This window comes from Heptranchias perlo, chromosome 14 (assembly GCF_035084215.1).
Source record: "Heptranchias perlo isolate sHepPer1 chromosome 14, sHepPer1.hap1, whole genome shotgun sequence".
NCBI classification, from domain to species: domain Eukaryota; kingdom Metazoa; phylum Chordata; class Chondrichthyes; order Hexanchiformes; family Hexanchidae; genus Heptranchias; species Heptranchias perlo.
The window spans coordinates 15,866,407-15,884,582 of NC_090338.1; the positions used below are offsets into that span (position 1 = coordinate 15,866,407).

Genomic DNA, 18,176 nt, shown 5'->3' on the forward strand with positions numbered 1-18,176 from the left:
GTAAAAGGAGAGTCCGAGAGCGGGAGGAGAGTTCGAGAGCGGGAGGAGAGTCTGAGAGGTGAGCGCGGTGTAAAAGGAGAGTCCGAGAGTGGGAGGAGAGTCCGAGAGTTGAGCGCGGTGTAAAAGGAGAGTCCGAGAGTGGGAGGAGAGTCCGAGAGTTGAGCGCGGTGTAAAAGGAGAGTCCAAGAGCGGGAGAAGAGTCTGAGAGGTGAGCACAGTGTAAAAGGAGAGTCTGAGAGCGAGAGGACAGTCCGAGAGGTGAGCGCGGTGTAAAAGGAGAGTCCAAGAGCGGGAGAAGAGTCTGAGAGGTGAGCACAGTGTAAAAGGAGAGTCTGAGAGCGAGAGGACAGTCCGAGAGGTGAGCGCGGTGTAAGAGGAGAGTCTGAGAACGAGAGGAGAGTCCGAGAGTGGGAAGAGAGTCTGAGAGGTAAGCGCAGTGTAAAAGGAGAGTCCCGAGAGCGGGAAGAGAGTCCGAGAGGTGAACGCAGTGTAAATCTAAGGCAAGTCATGGCAGCAGAGCTCGCACCCATGATATTCTCCTCCTGCACTATGTGGGAAGTCATGGACACTACAGATGTCCCTGGTGACCATGTGTGCAGGAAGTGTGTCCAGCTGAGGTGATCTCATCGAAACATATAAAATTCTAACAGGACTAGACAGACTAGATGCAGCGAGGATGTTCCCGATGGCTGGGGAGTCCAGAACCAGGGGTCACAGTCTCAGGATACGGGGTATGTCATTTAGAACCGAGATGAGGAGAAATTTCTTTACTCAGAGGGTGGTGAACCTGGGGAATTCTCTACCATAGAAGTCAGTGGAGGCCAAGTCATTAGATGTATTCAAGAAGGAGATAGATATATTTCTTAATGCTAAAGGGATCAAGGGATATGGGGAAAAAGTGTGAACAGGGTACTGAGTTAGATGATCAGCCATGATCATTTTGAATGGTGGAGCAGGCCCGAAGGGCCGAATATCCTACTCTTGCTCCTATTTTCTATGTTTCTATGTTTCTATCACAGATTAACCTTACAAATGTGATGCACTCGCCCAAACATGCAAATGAACCCATCCCTGGGATTTGGGACCTGGTCAGCATTCATGGCTGGAGGTGGCAGGGAGTCCTGCTCTGCCTATATTATGGCTGGAACCACAGAATTTCAACCCCTGGCACTTCATGGTATAACACTCCTTTCATTATAAAACAGGAGATTCTCTCATTCACCATGAGCTCTGCCACTTGAGATCTTCCAATAATATTTAAAACAACAGGTCCCTGGACTGACCCCTTTGTGACCAATTCCGAAATGTTTCTGAGCTTGATAAAGTTCCCATTTTGAGTAACCCTCTTTTTTTCCTTTTTTGAGACAGTTTTCTAACTACGCCCGAAGGTGCACAACACCAATGATGTATGAACTGTGAGCTGAAAGGGAAGAGGAAGCTCCCTGTCCTGTGGTTTCACAAGAGACAACGTCAATTACTTTGTGCGGAGCAACGACTGAGAACCTCAGTTGTGCATCGCTGCACTTGGAGTTTTGCTGCTCAGTCTCTGGACTTCTTCATTAGTCTCTCCACAAGGTAGGCAATCTTACTGTAATACTTCTTTATAAAGGATTGATTTAAATGTGGTTTGAATAACTGAACACATTGCTCAAAGATCTTGTCCCTTTTTGAACTTTTACTCTTTTAAATCAGTTCTTCTGTTGCACCCTGTTCCTCTTTACACTAAACAGGGGCATCAAGTGCTGATTAATTTGGCTTCATCTCCTTTATCATAAAACTCCAATAAGGGGGTTTCTTACAGTAAATGACATCCATCTGCCATTTTGCACATTTTAAGCTGTCCTGCTTGTTGCCTGGTAGATATAAAAATTTTAATATTTAACTTGATTTGATTTTTCTGGTTTCCCAAGTGATGCTGTTGTACTGTTTGAGGTTTTCATTATCCTTCAAAGTTCTGTTGGTTTTCAGTTCTTTGATGAATCAGTGGTGCCCAATTTAGTTGAAAACATCTGTGAGTGAAATAGAAAGTAGAAGAGTCAAAAAATAAAATGTAAGGGAACAGATGAATCATTATCGAAAAACTTGATTGTCAGACCTTAGAGTCGGCTTGACGACTTGTAAGGGGTTTTGTTTCCGGGGCTTATCGTAGGTCAGCCAGTTATGTTTTCCTGAGCTGCCCTGCCCGCTGTGCGGTTTTGAATCGCTTTCCCCTTCCTCATTCTGAGCTCAGGACTTATCGAGCGGTAATAAGGACAGACGAACAGACCAGTGGATTGGTGCAAGGAAAACCAATGTTTATTAATAAGAAAACTAAAACTACAAGGTAAACAGTATTATACAGAAGATAAAAGGAATCGCTATGGATGCAATACAGTCTTACACTTACCGGGGTGGAAGAAACGGACACATCGAGGGAAAATTCTAAAATCACAATTCTAGCAATACCCCTTTAACTCCCACCCTTACACCTAGCTAGGTTGTCTTGTGATGGCCTGAAAAAAAATAATGCTCACCGGTGAAGCAGATGAAAAGGCCTGGCCCCTGTGCCCTGCTGCTGCCGTCGACACGTGGTTGCGATGTTTACTGGACAGCCTTCCTTCTTGGTTGCTAGCAGGCAAGCAGGACACTGGGCCGAGGTGAAGAGAAAGAGGTGGAGAGGTTCTGGGACGCCCCAGTTATACCCTCCCACTAATAGGTTATTTTCGCGCCTCATTAGTTTGCTCCATTGTCCGATCTGGGCGTGAAAACGTAAGACAAAAGGGGTCCCGATCTTGGCCCATTTATATTAATGGCCGGTACCTGTACTGATCTGTTCCATAACTGCTTTCCATTGTTCCGAATATTCCTTAATGGGTCACCCCAGTCCTGGGATTATTCCTGCTCGAATTTTGATTGTGTTGATCGGCAACGTTGATGGCTTGCCTTAGGGCTTGAATGCAACTGCATTGTTCAAAGAGCCCTGTCTGAAACACGGAGCCTGCCAAGCTGTCCGAGAATCCAATTTCAAATGCTGCAGGCTCTTGGCCATGTGTCTGACCGCAGCCATTTTGAGAGACTCTGGATTTTTTAAAACACAGTCACAACAGGGTTTCTTTAATAACTCCAACAAATCTTCGGGGGGGTACGTGTGAAATTTTTGCGAATCCCTTCAGTCCCCCCTGTGGATACTTAAACTTGCTTGAAGTGTCCATGCAAGGTGAGCAAAAGTTTCTGACCGTCGCAAACAACCCTCCCCTTTATTTACCTATCCCTAATCCCTCAACACATCCATTCCCTTACTTGGAGAGAGCCCCAGTGTACGGCAGGCATTCAGATAGAAAAAGGTTGAATTACAACAATCCCAGCACGGAGGGGTCCAAATACCCCTGCACCACTTGGGATGAAACAGTATTTCACATACTATACATTCTTTATTAAAATGAAAATACAACGAGAACAATCTTTATTCAAAACAACACCAAAACGAAAACAATCCTCATTGAAAACAACAAACGGAAGGGACCATCTTTATTAAAATAATGAAACAGGCTGCCATCACTCGCAAGTGATGCATCACCGAATTCACACGGGTGTTTCGTCTACCCGAGCATACTGGTCCTTCCATACCCTTTGTGTTCTAACTACTACCTCGAGACCCCTTTTCCTACACTGGATGCAAACCAGGTAGAGGACGATCCCGAGCTGACAGATTACTAGTACATGCGATGACAGACGAATCCAGGAGGGGACCTCTATATTCTCAAAGATGTCCCACCAGGGTGGGGTCGTAATACTCAGAATATCGGCCCCTATCTGGACAGTCTTCTGTTCCAGCGTGTAAAAGTGTTTTTGGGAAACCAGTACTGCTTTTAATAATTTAACGAGGTGTTCTGGGAGAGGGGGGATCTGGTAGCCGAAGTGGGCTACATACTTTTGGAGGTTGGTGAAATTCTCTTTCACAGTGAGGTGAACAGTGGATGGTTCAGGGATGGGGACAATTCGTATCTGTGCCACTTGAACTTCTGCCTCAGGTTTAAAGCAGAAACTGCTGTCACTCACCGCGCACCAGCTGTGCTGACCATGCTGGTAGTGAGACGCTGCTGTGGTGACGCAATATGTCCCACCTCCTATATACGCCACCTGTGGGGGAACATGGCCTTGTGCCATGGCTTCCATGGTGCAGTTTATAGGCTTCGCGTCAGCAGCTCTGAACCCGCACTGCGGTTTTGAATAGGCGTTCAAATGCTGGGGACACAGGATTATGTGTGATCCCCGGCTCCGGCACCCCGAGAGGTCAGTACCCGTCATAGCATGCTCCCACTTTATGAGGTGGGCGGGACCGCTGTAAAACGAATGTGTGCACCCCCCTGAATGACACCAATGTTGTCCACCCTGTACACCGGCGTGGGTCGGGCCGTCCCGCCCATGACTGGCATCCTTACAACTATCCCTATGATGGTGTGGTTGGAACGCCCACAGTCCACTGGGACTGGGTAGGCCTCAGAAACTCGGCGGAGCTGGCACGGACTTAATGTATTCTCAAAAGGGTGGAGGGCTGCGAGGTGTTTGTTGCTGATCCAGGAGGGGACTAAACCTTGCTTAAATCCTCCAGATTGCTGCGGCCCTCGCCCAGCAACCATGCCCCTTCATTCTGCGCCTCCTGGTCTGACGCATTCCGATCCTCCCTAATGAGCACATTCACCGTCTCTGCATGCTTTTCCAGCTCCGCTATGATCTCCTTTAAGTGGAGAGTCATGGCCTGATCTTAGTGCAGTTCCGAACCCACCACCTTATTCACATCGATTAATATTTTCTTTAATTACGTTTTTAAACCATTAATCTGGGTCTGCAGCTCGATGTCATCTAAGCTGTTGATGACAGAAGACCCCATGTTAAAACCAGTTAAGACATCGTTAAAAGCACCCCTTCTTTGTCTCCCAATCCCGTCCAAAAGCTCGTGGGTGTATAGTCTGGTTCTGTCAACGTCTGAAAAATCAAACTGATAAAATTAATGGAACATATCTTTTAAGAGGGCTTGATACAACTGCACGGTCTCTGTGGGGCACCACGCGGGTAGGTGTACCTCGGTGAGGTTTAAAATCACGGAGGCTACCGCATAGTGCACCCCTTGATACAGCGCCTGGTCTGTAGGTACTAGCACCAAGCCGTTCCCTGGTCCCTTGGTGGTGGCGGGGCATCCCTCTACTATCATACGTGACGTCGCGGTCGTGGGCAGGGGCTGTCGGGGGCGGGTTACTAATTCAGTGGCATTAACCGAGATTGGGGAGTATGGGATCGCGCATGCGCTCAGGCGCGATTCCCAGTCCATCCATTGCCACTGGCTGTGGAAAATGATGGAAATGCCTGTGGGGCAGACTTTCTCTGAACCCCACATACAGACATAGATCCCCTGATCCGGTTCCCACCATTTGTCCCAGCACACACTTAACCCTCCCTGGGTCCCTGTGATGGTCCTGTGGGTATTATTCCCTAACCTCTCCCACTCTACCCTGGGGTTCCCCATATCCTTACTTAATTTTCGAAGCCACCACCACCTATCCAGGGGAATGTTGCCTTTACATGACAAACATATTCCTTTTCCCACGGTGACGCTAATCCTTGGGGTGACAATTCGTATCCTCGGGCACTGGAGGGAGGTCTCCCCATATGAAAAACCGGTCTGGCTCGAGTACTGGGTCGGATGTGACCCCAGCCATCTGGGCCAGCTCCCCTCATGAGTGTACAAGGCAATTTCATCCGCCTCGCGTAGGCCACTCCCATCGTAGGCTAGGGGCGCCGTTTTTCCGGAGCATCCGAAGATGTGGTGGTCCTCGGTGTCGCCCCTTCTCGCGAGGCTCAGCCCAGGCAGGGCGAGCAGGATCACGCCTCCGAACATTCCCTTTAATTCTCTGTAAAAGATAAAGAACATCTGGCCGGGCCCCCTATAGGCTTCCTGGCTCGGGTGAAGTGTGAGCGGGTCCCTCGACCTCGGCTCACGTAGACAACACTGGAACGGTTCCATCTTAAAATTACACTACGGTTCCACACCTTATAATTAACCTAAACATCTTAACTTAAAACTGCAAACTTAACTGCTAAGGTTATATACATCCGCCGCCCGTCTCCGAGCGGCCAGCTCAAATTCTGTCAGGACTGCTGCAGGCTGCTCCCTGCGGCGTGGCTGTACTGAGCTTTACTTCCGGTCCCTCACAGCCCACGACTGCTGGCTGAGGACCTTTGTCTTTCGACTTAACTTTAACGCGGGAGGTAGCCCTTTTAAACTGGGGAGCCGGCGACCATGCCTTCCTAGGCTGGGGTGTCCGAGGGGACCTCCTAGAAAGTGCTGTTGGTGGGGCTACCCTGGCGAGCGGACCCTTGCTGTGGGTCGCAGTCCTCGCTGGCTGGGGGCTTTTCCCCTGTGGCTCCTCCCTTCCCAAATCTGAGCTGGGGACAGGCAACCCTTCGCTGCCTGCTGCCGGTGGCTGAGAGTCTTCCTCTCCAGGTTCAAAACCTGGGTCGGGGGCGGGGCTACCTGCCTCGGGCTCCTCCTCCTCTCCACCTGAGTCCCAGAAGAGAGGGGGAATGGTTTGGACAGGGGCCTGGGTGACTCCTCCCCTGACGCACGTGACTGTGCCTGCGTGTGCTGCCTGTGAGCTGTGACCTGCTGGGAGCTGGGGATTTCTAACCTCGGGTTGGATCCCAGCTGCCTGCTTTTTCGCCTCCGATCTAAACAGCTTACATTGGTTTATATGAAACCATTTCGTCCGCCGGGGCAATTTTACAGCATAAACCATGGGGCTGGCTTTATCTACTATGCTATAGGGTCCCATGTACAGTGGCTCCAAACTCCCCACTCGGGCGTTGTATCTCACCATTACCTGGTCCCCTATCTCCCACTGATGACTTTTGTTAGGCTTGAGCAGCAGTCAGTTATTCCGATGCTGCTTCCCCATACTACCTGCTGCCTGTTCGTAAATCTGCTTCAGGCGCTCGAGGAGTGTTCGGGCGAATTTATCTCGGTTTACCTCCTGAAGCCGCCCTTCAGTAAGACCTGGGGCTAGGACATGGGTGGGGGTTCTCATGACCCTACCGGTCATGAGCTCATGCGGGGAATACCCCGTACTCTTTGACTGACTGGCCTGGATCCCCATGAGGACGAGAGGCAGGATCTCTGCCCATTTTTGGAGCGAGTCCGCTGTCTCCTTCCTCAGCCTTTCTTTGATGGTACGGTTCATGCGTTCCACAATCCCTGAGGACTGTGGATTGTGGGCTACATGCCACTTCCCCTGAATACCGAGCAGCATAAGTGTATTCTGCATGACCTGGATGGTGAAGTTGCTTCCCTGGTCGGACTCCACAAACTGGGGTAGCCCCCACCGCGAGAACACCTCCAGTACCAAGATCCTTGCAGTCCCTAATGCTGTGGCTTTTCTACAGGGGAAGGCCTCGACCCACTTGGAAAACACGTCCACCAGGACGAGGCAGTATTTGTAGCCTCCCTGGGCGGTGGGTAGGGGCCCGATGTAGTCGATCTGGATCGACTGCCATGGTCCCTCTACCCTCCTAACGTGTCCCATGGGCACCTTCCTTCTGCGGGGGTCGGGGTTATTTGCAGCGTACACAAGACAGCTAGCGCAGAACTCGCGGACATCTTCCCGGAGTCCTGGCCACCATCACGCCTGCTCCACCCGCTGCCAGGTGGCCTCAGGCCCGGGGTGTCCTGCTCCCGGCCCTTCATGGGCCAGTTGAAGGAACTCCCTCCGGTGATGCTGGGGTACTACCCACTGTCCTTCCCTGAACAGCATGCCCTCTCTTATGGAGAGGGCTGCCCCGCCGTAAGGGCCTTCTATCCTCCTACCCTCGCTCACTGCGCTAGTGACGGTTTTCAGGACAGGGTCCTGGGCTTGGACTGTTTTAAGATCCGGGGCTAATGCTACCCCTAAGCTGCTCTGGATCCCACCCCTGCCTCTAACTGTCGCCACGGGCCCGGACCCATAGGGGTCCCAGAAAATGCCGGTGTGGGCACCCTCCTTGGCCAGCGTGTCGGCTTGCTGGTTGCCCTGGCTGCGGGGTTCTGTGGAGGAGTGGGCCTTCACTTTGTGGATGAAGACTTCACCTTCCTCCCCCACGGCTGCCAGGATTTTCTCCAGCAGGGGTTTTACTGTTAAGGGCCTCCCGTCGGCGGAGGTATATCCGCGATGGGACCAGATTGCCAGGTATTCCGTGCACAAGTTGCAAGTGAACATACTGTCAGAGCAACTCGTGTATGGGGTGGGGAAGATTTCGGGGTGGGTAACCACGTACACCACCACGGACATTTCAGCCTGCTGGGCGCTCATGGTGCTGGGGAGCTTGATCGCCAAGGCAATGTTAGCCGATGGGTCATAGACTCCACATCCCGTGAGACGTTCACCAGCGGATACCATGCTGGAACCGTCTACATAGATCTCACGGCCTGTGGGATGTATCCCGGCCCGTAGTCCAATGTTCGCCTCCCACACCCCTTCTATGGAACACTGATGGGCTGTTCCAGGATATACCATGTTAGCCGCGAGCTCTGGCTCGCAAAGGCCCCTCACCCTCAGATCCATCTGGGAAAGGAGTAGGGTCCAGCGTGCAATGCGGGCACTGCTGACTGTCCCATCTTTGATCCACCCATCCCGAAGCATCTGGGTGGGCGTGTGATGTGTGAGGAGGGTGATAGGAGAGGTGCCTGTGAAGATCGAGGATCTTTTCACAGCCCAGTACGTGGCCAAAAGGTGCCGCTCGCAAATTGAGTAGCTCTTTTCCACGTCAGTGAGTACTCTGGAGGAGTAGACCACGGGTCTTAGCCTGCCGTGCCGCTCCTGGAGCAGCACAGCACTGAGATTATCCCCGCTGGCCGCTACCTCCAGAAAGAACTCTCTCCCTCCATCTATCGCTCCCAGGGCTGGTGCGGTCTGCAGGTCCCTCTTGAGCTGGACAAATGCTGCCTGGCACCCCTCATCCCAAGACCACTCCACTCCCTTGCGTAGGAGTTGGAGCAGAGGGGCTGCCGTGGCTGCATAATCCTCAATAAAATCTCTGCAGTACCCCGTTAGCCCTAAGAAGGACCTCACACCCCTCACAGTACTGGGGACCGGTAGCTCTTGGACCGCTTCCCTCCTAGCCTTGTCTATGGCTCGTTCCCCTGCGCGGACGGTCAGGCCCAGGAATTTCACCTCCTGCTGGCCGATCTGCGCTTTCCTAGGGTTCACTTTAAAACCTTTCCTCTGCAACAGCTCCAGCAATTCGGCCAGTAGCGGGCCATGCTCCCCGACTGAGTCGGTAAACAAGAGCAGGTCGTCTACATACTGCACCAATTGCCTGGGCTGGCTAAATTCCTTTAAACTACTCGCCATGCACTGGTGAAAGATGCTAGGGCTGTTATGAAAACCTTGCGGCAAACAGTTCCAAGTATACTGTTGCCCCTTAAAAGTAAAAGCGAACTGATACTGGTCTTCCCTCCTTAAGGGGATTGACCAAAACCCATTCGAAATACCCAGCACCGTGAACGTAGTCGCAGATGCTGGAATGCTTCCGATGAGGTCGGCAACTGCTGCCACTGTGGGGGCACACGCGGGGATATTGCTGTTGAGCACCCGATAGTCCACCGTGGCTCTCCATGAATTGTCTGGTTTCTTGACCGGCCAAAGCGGAGAATTAACATGAGTGGCTATGGGCCTCAGCACTCCCTGCTGCACCAACGAGGATATGGCCATCTCCATATCGGGCTCTGCTTCTCTAGGAAAGTTATACTGCTTCTGGGGCCAGGTCATGGGGTCTCCGTCTACCCTGACCTCAAACCCGGTGACCCTCCCGCAGTCGTGTTTGTGCATGGCGAACGCAGCTGGGTGAGCCTGCACGAATGCTTTAAATTCCTCCGGGACACCCTCCATCATGAGCCCGAGGTCGTATCCTCCTTTCGGCTTCACAGTACACAGGGTTCCCTTCCCTTCTTTTCCTGGGATAACGACCACGCCATTCTCCTCACCCGTGTCGGCTCCCCAAAGGCAATGGTTGCGGAGATCCACAAGGATACCGTGGCCCACGATGAAGTCGGCCCCTAGGATCCCCTTTCCTCCCTCCACTTCCCACCTTGCCTGGAGTGGGCCCAGGCAGATTGAGAGCGGCTTGGAGAATGCTCCCGCCTGTTCCTTGCCGGTGAACCCCGATAGAACGTATGGAACTCCGCTAGACAGAGGTGAGGTGGTGGGATTAGCTGCGTGGATCACGGTGCATGATACCCCCGTATCCAGAAGATAAGTCCCTTTAACCTTCTCTACCTCCATCTGCACGAGCGGTCTCTTCCATCCATCATACCGGAGAGCACACAGGTGGACAGGCTGCGCGGGCTCTAGTCATTTCAGGGCGTCATCAGAGGGGGCTGAGGGAGCTACCACACCGGTAGTGGCTGCTATTTTTCCCTGGCTGGCCATAAAAGATTGCATGGCCTCAAAAAATGCCTCCATGGCAGCGGGGGCAATTCCTGTCTCTGCCTCCCCCGTCGCTGCCTTTTGGGCTGGGGCGGTGGGATTCTTTCCCTTGGTGTCCTTCCAGGGGTTTTTACAATCTTTGCGCCAGTGGCCGTCCTTCCCGCACCCATAGCAGTTTAACTTAGCCTGGGCGGGACGATTCCCTTCCTGGTGCCATTCCCTTTTATGCTGGGCCCCTGGTTTAACCTCGTGGACTTTCCCCTTGGGTTGGGGCATCTCGATACCCCTGATATTTTTAAATGCTATCATGAGCTGGCGGATCACCGTTTCCTCGGTGGTCTGGGGGCTACGGGGGTCAAACGAGTTCGAATTTGGGGCAGGCGGTTTGCCATGAGACAGCGGAGCCAGTGGGCCGATTGGTCTCTGTTCAGGAATGCCCGCCCTAGCATTCCCGGGCATGCGCTCCGGTAGACTGGCCACAGCCTGTCTGTGAACACCTGTGGGGACTCCCCGGGGAGCTGTACCGTTTTTTCCACCCGGGCGAACGGACTCCCGTCATTGAGTCCCATGGCCTCCAATATCTCATCCCTTAAACCCTCGTAATCTTACTGCCCCCTTTTGTACTCATCTGATAAGGTTTGGAGGAGGTCACCACCCAGAGAAAACAGCAGCATTTTTGCTTGTTCTGCTTCATCGCGGTCATTAACGCACGCTGCCTGCTCTATCTCACGGAAGTGTAGAGAGGGGTCTCCCTTCACTGTAAGCTTAGGGATATGGCGAACCATGGCCCTGAGCTGTTGGGTGCCCTGCGGCACTACAAACTGGTTCTGGATGGCCCCTAGGTCCTCGCCATCGGCGGGCGGGCCGTACCTTCGTTGTCAGAGGGGGTACACTGGTCCCGGTCCTGGTCTATCTACCAGGGCTTGCTGGGTCTCCCCTAATGCTTCATCCTCCACCACCCCCCTTGCTGCCAGACCTCCTGAAAATTCGGGGCAATGGGTGGTGGCCGTGAAGCCTCTGGTTCCCTAACCAGTGTCGTTCTGGGAGCTGCCTGTGGGACTTCCCTGCTTGGGTTGCCGGTAAAATCCGATTGGCCCACCTTCGGGCTAAGGAGGCATACCATGCCCTTCGCCCTCGCTAAGGCCATGCCCAAGCTTTCTATTTCTTGCCTACAGGGGCCATGATCTGCGTCTTCAAACCTCTGGGCGCAGGCCAGCTTATCTGTTGCCTTTACCTCGCCTACTTTCTCCTCCTGTTCTTTTAGTTCTTGCGTGAGGCTGTGGATCTTATGAATTAACCTAGCCTCACTGCCTCTCGCCTCTCTGACCTGGTATTCCAGGTGTTCCATTCTACCTCTAGCGCTACTTTTGAGCTCAGTGATCTGGTATTCCAGGCGCTCTACCTTTGCCTGGTGGTCCCTTGCCATCTGTGCCCTTTCTTGGCTTATTGCCTGGAGCGCTGCTACCCCTTTCTCTTCGGCTGCTGTCTTTTCCTGCAGCTCTCGGGTCAACTGCTTAATCTTGGCTGCTTGCACTGCTACAGCACGGTCTAGTACTAAGACCTGCTTTTTAAAACACAAGAGCCAGACCGCCTTCTCAATACCCTTCTTATACTGTTTACTTGCTGTCCACTGGATGGCTGCATCTATGGGACGCTCGGCCTTTAACCATTTTTTCGTGATATTTACCTTGCCGCACACATCGGCAGACAACCTTTCCTCCATTGCGGATTCCTCCTCCGCACCACTGTCTGCCATGTTACACACTTTCGCCTGAGCTCCTGCCTGACTCGTCATTTCTGTAAGGGGTTTTGTTTCCGGGGCTTATTGTAGGTCAGCCAGTTATGTTTTCCTGAGCTGCCCTGCCCACTGTGTGGTTTTGAATCGCTTTCCCCTTCCTCATTCTGAGCTCAGGACTTATCGAGCGGAAATAAGGACAGACGAACAGACCAGTGGATTGGTGCAAGGAAAACCAATGTTTATTAATAAGAAAACTAAAACTACAAGGTAAACAGTATTATACAGAAGATAAAAGGAATCGCTATGGATGCAATACAGTCTTACACTTAACGGGGTGGAAGAAACGGACACATCGAGGGAAAATTCTAAAATCACAATTTTAGCAATACCCCTTTAACTCCCACCCTTACACCTAGCTAGGTTGTCTTGTGATGGCCAGAAAAAAAATAATGCTCACCGGTGAAGCAGATGAAAAGGCCTGGCCCCTGTGCCCTGCTGCTGCCGTCGACATGTGGTTGCGATGGATACTGGATGGCCTTCCTTCTTGGTTGCTAGCAGGCAAGCAGGACGCTGGGCCGAGGTGAAGAGAAAGAGGGGGAGAGGTTCTGGGTTGCCCCCAGTTATACCCTCCAGGTAATGGGTTATTTTCGCGCCTCATTAGTTTGCTCCATTGTCCGATTTGGGCTGAAAACGTAAGACAAAAGGGGTCCCGATCTTGGCCCATTTACATTAATGGCTGGTACCTGTACTGATCTGTTCCATAACTGCTTTCCATTGTTCCGAATGTTCCTTAATGGGTCTCCTTAGTCTTGGGATTATTCCTGCTCGAATTTTGATTGTGTAGGCCGGCAACGTTGATGGCTTGCCTCAGGGCGTGAATGCAACTGCATTGTTCAAAGAGCCCTGTCTGAAACACGAAGCCTGCCAAGCTGTCCGAGAATCCAATTTCAAATGCTGCAGGCCCTTGGCCATGTGTCTGACCGCAGCCATTTTGAGAGACTCTGGATTTTTTAAAACACAGTCACACCAGGGTTTCTTTAATAACTCCAATAAATCTTCGGCGGGGGGGACATGTGAAATTTTGCGAATCCCTTCAGACTGCCCCTACTTTTGGTTCAGCTGCTCCAGTGAATAAGACACAGGAAAAATCAGAAGCTCCAATTGACCTAAGGATCTGCCTGAAACTCATTACCTTCTAATTGAGCTTGGAAAACACAGCAATTATACCTTGCAGTCTTAAATCATCACATTGGGTTATCATAGATTCCTGGCTCTTCTTCTTACTCTTCTCCTTGCACCTCCTCCTCTCCCATTTCCTCCTCCTCCTCCTCTTTTGAGGCTGCATTTGGGGCTGCAGCAGTTGACAAATTTCAGTCATGACCTCTTTTGTGAACCAAAGGAATCTGATGCATTGGTTATCACTGAAGTTGAGGTCAGACAATTGCTCCCTGAAGTCCACTGTGGATATGGCCTCCTGCTGAGTGCCCTGCTCCTCCTCCTCCCCCCAATTCTAGCAGCTTGGCCTCTCTCCATTCCCCCAGTCATGTTCAATTCCCAGAGGAAGCCCTAGCAGGCAACCCATGTCTGGAATCAACTTTTTTCTGCACAATATTTTAAATGACACAAAAAGTACTGTAAGACCATCCAGATTACTCACTTAAACTTTAACCATATATAGAAAACCTCCAAAAATACGTACAATTGCAACAACAGCCAGAAGAAATAATCCAGCAACATCCCTGTAAGTACTTCATGATCCCTTTAAATAGCGCTGGTGTAGGATCCTTCTTGTGGTTTAACATCATGTTCAGCTGTGTGAGGTTAAGACAATGCATTGGGTGGAGTGTGGAGGAACATAATGGCATTGGTGGCTTCAAATCAGCGTTGCACACTGATTCACATCATGATCTCCCTACTCTACATGCTGCCGGCAGTTGTTAGGTCCACCCATTTATCAAGATGGCGTCCTGCGCCAAACAAATGGGTGCTACACGGTCCAATTTATCGCTCAATGTGTCTCTCGTGGGTCACTGGTAGCAGTATCGTCTCTGAGCCAGAAGATTGTTGGTTAAAGTCCCACTCCAGAGACTTGACCACATAATCTAGGCTGATATTTCAATATTTCAGTGCAGTACTGAGGGAGTGCTGAACTGTCGGAGGTGCGGTCTTTCGGATGAGACGTTAAACTGATATCCTGTCTGCCCTCTCAGGCAAATGTTAAAGTTCCCAATGCACTATTCGTAGGAGAGCAGTGGTGTTCTCCTCATGTCCTGGTGATCACTTGTCCCTCAACCAACAAGAAAAACAGATACTCTGGTCACTTATTTAATTGGTTTGTGGGAATTTGCTGTGCACAAATTGGCTGCTGCATTTCCTACATTACAACAGTGACTACATTTCAAAAAGTACCTTATTGGCTGTAAAGCGCTTTGGGATGTCGTAAGGTCTTGAAAGGCGCTACATAAATGCTACAGGTATGGTTGAGGCAGAATGTTCTAGCAAAGTGCTGCTCCAGTCAAGACGGGCTAAATTCTTCCCAGATGTAATCTTCAATGGCTCTATAAAAAGGAGGGATGGCATTGACGATTATAGTGAGCAATTACCTTTGTATCCATCCGGAAGAGCCCAACCCTGGAGGTAGTCATTTAATTATGAAGATTTTGCCTGAGATGCAGAGGAACAAGAAGTACTGCTGAGAGAACAAACACAAAGACAGAAAACTTGTGGAAGGAATGGTGTCTCTTCAACATCATTCCAACCCAGGTTCACATGCACACACACATACAGAAACACACACATGTGCATGTGCAAACATATTAGACAGAAAGAACTTGTATTTATATACTGCCCTTCACATCAAGGCAGCATTCAACCGAGTGCAGCACCAAGGAGCCCTAGTAAAACTGCAGTCAATGGGGATGAGGGTAATACTCTCCAGCGACTGCAGTCATGTCTGACACAAAGGAAGTTGGTTGTGGTCATTGGAGGCCAATCATCTCAACCTCAGGACATCGCTGCCCGCCATATTGGAAGCTTAGGAGGCCATTTAGTGGACATAAAATGGGCGCTGAGCCGTCGAATTTCTAAGTCTCGAAGCCACAGCCTGAAGACAGACTATTTCCAACTCCAGGCTGCTGATTTCAATCATGTAGAATCTGATTTACAAAGAATTTCATAACTTAATACAGAGTGTACCAGCTGCCAAATAGATCACACAACTGACTTACAAAATGTAGTGGTGCACAGGTGCGATGGAACGAAGTTGACTCTGATTTGGCTCAGTTTCAGTGACAAACACACCAAGGCTTACCTTTTTGTAACCAGTTATTTTAACCCTAATCCTGACCTGTAGCTTATATTACTTTACATCGGGCTGTGAGATGATATCCTGTAATATCCTTTCACTAGGCGGCAAAACAGCCTGGTAAAGGTCTTTCAAAAAGGCACAACAAACATTTTTTTGTAATTCATTCTTGGGATATGGGCGTCGCTGGCAAGGCTGGCATTTTTGCCCAACCCTAGTTGCCCTTGGAAAGGTGGTGGTGGGCCTTCTTCTTGAACCACTGCAGTCCATGTGGTGAAGATACTCCCACAATGCTGTTAGGTAGGGAATTCCAGGAGTTTGACTGAGCAAAGATGAAGTAACGACGATATATTTCCAAGTCGGGATGGTGTGTGACTTGGCGAGCACCTTGGAGGTGATGGTATTCCCACGCACCTGCTGCCCTCGTCCTTCTAGGTGGTGGAGGTCATAGGTTTCGGCAGTGCTGCCGACGAAGCCTTGGCGAGTTGCTGCAAAGCATCCTGTAGATAGGACACACTGCAGCCACGGTGTGCCGGTGGTGGAGGGAATGAATGTTTAAGGTGGTGGATGGGTTGCTTTGTCCTGGATGCCATTGACCTTCTTGAGTGTTGTTGCAGCTGCACTCATCCTTACAAGTGGAGACTATTCTATCAAACTCCTGATTGTGCGATGTAGGTGATGGAGAGACTTTGGGGAGTCAGGAGGCGAGCCACTCGCCACAGAATACCCAGCCTCTGACCTGCTCTAGTAGCCACGGCTTATATATGGCTGGTACAGTTGAATTTCTGGTAAATGGCGACCCCCAGGATGTTGATGGTGGGGGATTTGGTGATGATAATGCCGTTGAAAGCATGTTATTATATCGACATGATCAATAAATGGAGCAACATTGAATAAGAAAATGTTAATTGCTGTTATTTCGTACCCTCAGTTATATGAAATTCATAAGTTTTCTGATTAATTTTATTTAACTATGTTTAAGTGAAAATTATGGTGGAGAAGTCTTTTGCAAGTGCCTCATATTTACTTTTGATGGTTTTCTGGTACTATATCTATATATCTATATATCTATATGTATATTTCTTACAGGCAAAGAGACTGAATCTGCAAAATGAGTCTCCCATTCTTCGGCAGCAAAATGTCAGCTGGTTTGATGTTCAGTTTCTTTGTGTTTCTACTTCGGTCTGTTTTCGCTCAGAGTAAGTGCCTTTTTTCCACCAATCACATTCATATTGTTTGACTTTATCATCGTGTTTAATGAAATCACGCACCTACTATTCAGAAAGCAAGTAAGGTCTTTATTTTCATGTCCCTGCTCCTTTAAACAGGATGAGGAAGTTTTCTTTTCAGATTCAATCAATGGAACAACTTAATAAAATAAAAAATGTTAACATATTTCTCATTGCTCTTCATCTCCTTTTCCCGATCTATCGATCACTCTGTTTATCCATTCATCTGTCCATCTACTCTTACATATCGCAAACTTCATCACACAGCAAGTTGTCACATTTCAAAGTGTCACACTCACTCTGTGAAGCACTTTCTATATTCCATGATATTTGATAATTCAACAGCCTAACAGATTGGATGTGATATAGAATGGTTTCAAAAAGAATAACTATATTTAAATGTCAATGAATGTTTATAAAATCAGGAATAATTGAGAATCGTTTGTTGTTTGAGCCTGGACAACTCACAGCTACAGTTTGATCAAACATAATTTGTAAAAGTCTAAGAATGTTTGTCAATGTTGCTCACTTTGGGTTACATTTGGATTTACTGTCCAAACTTTGTGTTTAAACTTTACTGTTAATACAGTCTGCACGGAGCCATTTGTTTTTGATGTGATGTGAGTTGCTATTTAATCAAGACATGTGGGGGGAATTTTAACCTCCTAGAACGGGTGGGTTGGGAACGGGTGGGATGTTAAAATAATAGAAATTTGCAGCGCGATCGCAACCCGGCTCCAACGCGGCTACTTCCGAGTTTAAGGGAGGCGGGTCGGGAGAGGGAGACCAACCTGCTCTCAGGAGGCGGGTCAGTCAGTAAAAGCTTTCAATGAGGCTGCGTGTCTCCTTTTTACCGAATTTTCATTTTTAACCCACGGAGGCCGGGTTTCGCGGGCCGCAGGATTCCCGGCAGATAAAAGGAGGGGAGAAAGGCTGGATCCATGAGGTAAGTGCATTTAAATCACCGCTAGGGGGCCAGGAGGAGCAGGAGTGCTTCCCACAGCACTCCCAAAGCTCCCCGCAGTTTCTCTCCCACGAGATCCTCTCCATCCTGATACTGCCCCCTGTAGAGCAGGAGTTGCAAGGAAATGTGGAGCCTTTATTTTCTGTAACATGGGATTCAGCCTTGTCCTCTCTTTTTATTTAGAAACATAGAAACATGGAAAATAGGAGCAGGAGTAGGCCATTCGGCCCTTTGAGCCTGCTCCGCCGTTCAATATGATCATGGCTGATCCTCTATCTTAATACCATATTCCTGCTCTCTCCCCATACCCCTTGATGCCTTTTGTGTCTTGAAATCTCGCTCGCTCCTTCATAAATATATTCAGTCTGTCTAGCCCTGTCAGAATTTTATATGTTTCAAGGAGATCCCCTCTCATTCTTCTAAACTCGAGTGAATACAGGCCGAGTCGACCCAATCTCTCCTCATACGAGAGTCCTGCCATCCCAGGAATCAGTCTGGTGAACCTTCA

At 49.8% G+C, this 18,176-nt stretch overlaps 1 protein-coding gene across 1 annotated transcript in view; it reads left to right on the forward strand.

The window, feature by feature from the left end:
• The first annotated feature begins 1,489 nt into the window (after nt 1–1,489).
• Nucleotides 1,490–18,176, forward strand: part of LOC137332318 (uncharacterized) — a 73,758-nt gene continuing 57,071 nt past the window's right edge. Inside the window, exons 1-2 of the mRNA XM_067996058.1 lie at nt 1,490–1,575; nt 16,565–16,674. Of these exons, the coding sequence (XP_067852159.1) occupies nt 16,587–16,674 (88 nt within the window). The 5' untranslated portion in view covers nt 1,490–1,575; nt 16,565–16,586. The remainder of the gene's footprint in view (nt 1,576–16,564; nt 16,675–18,176) is intronic.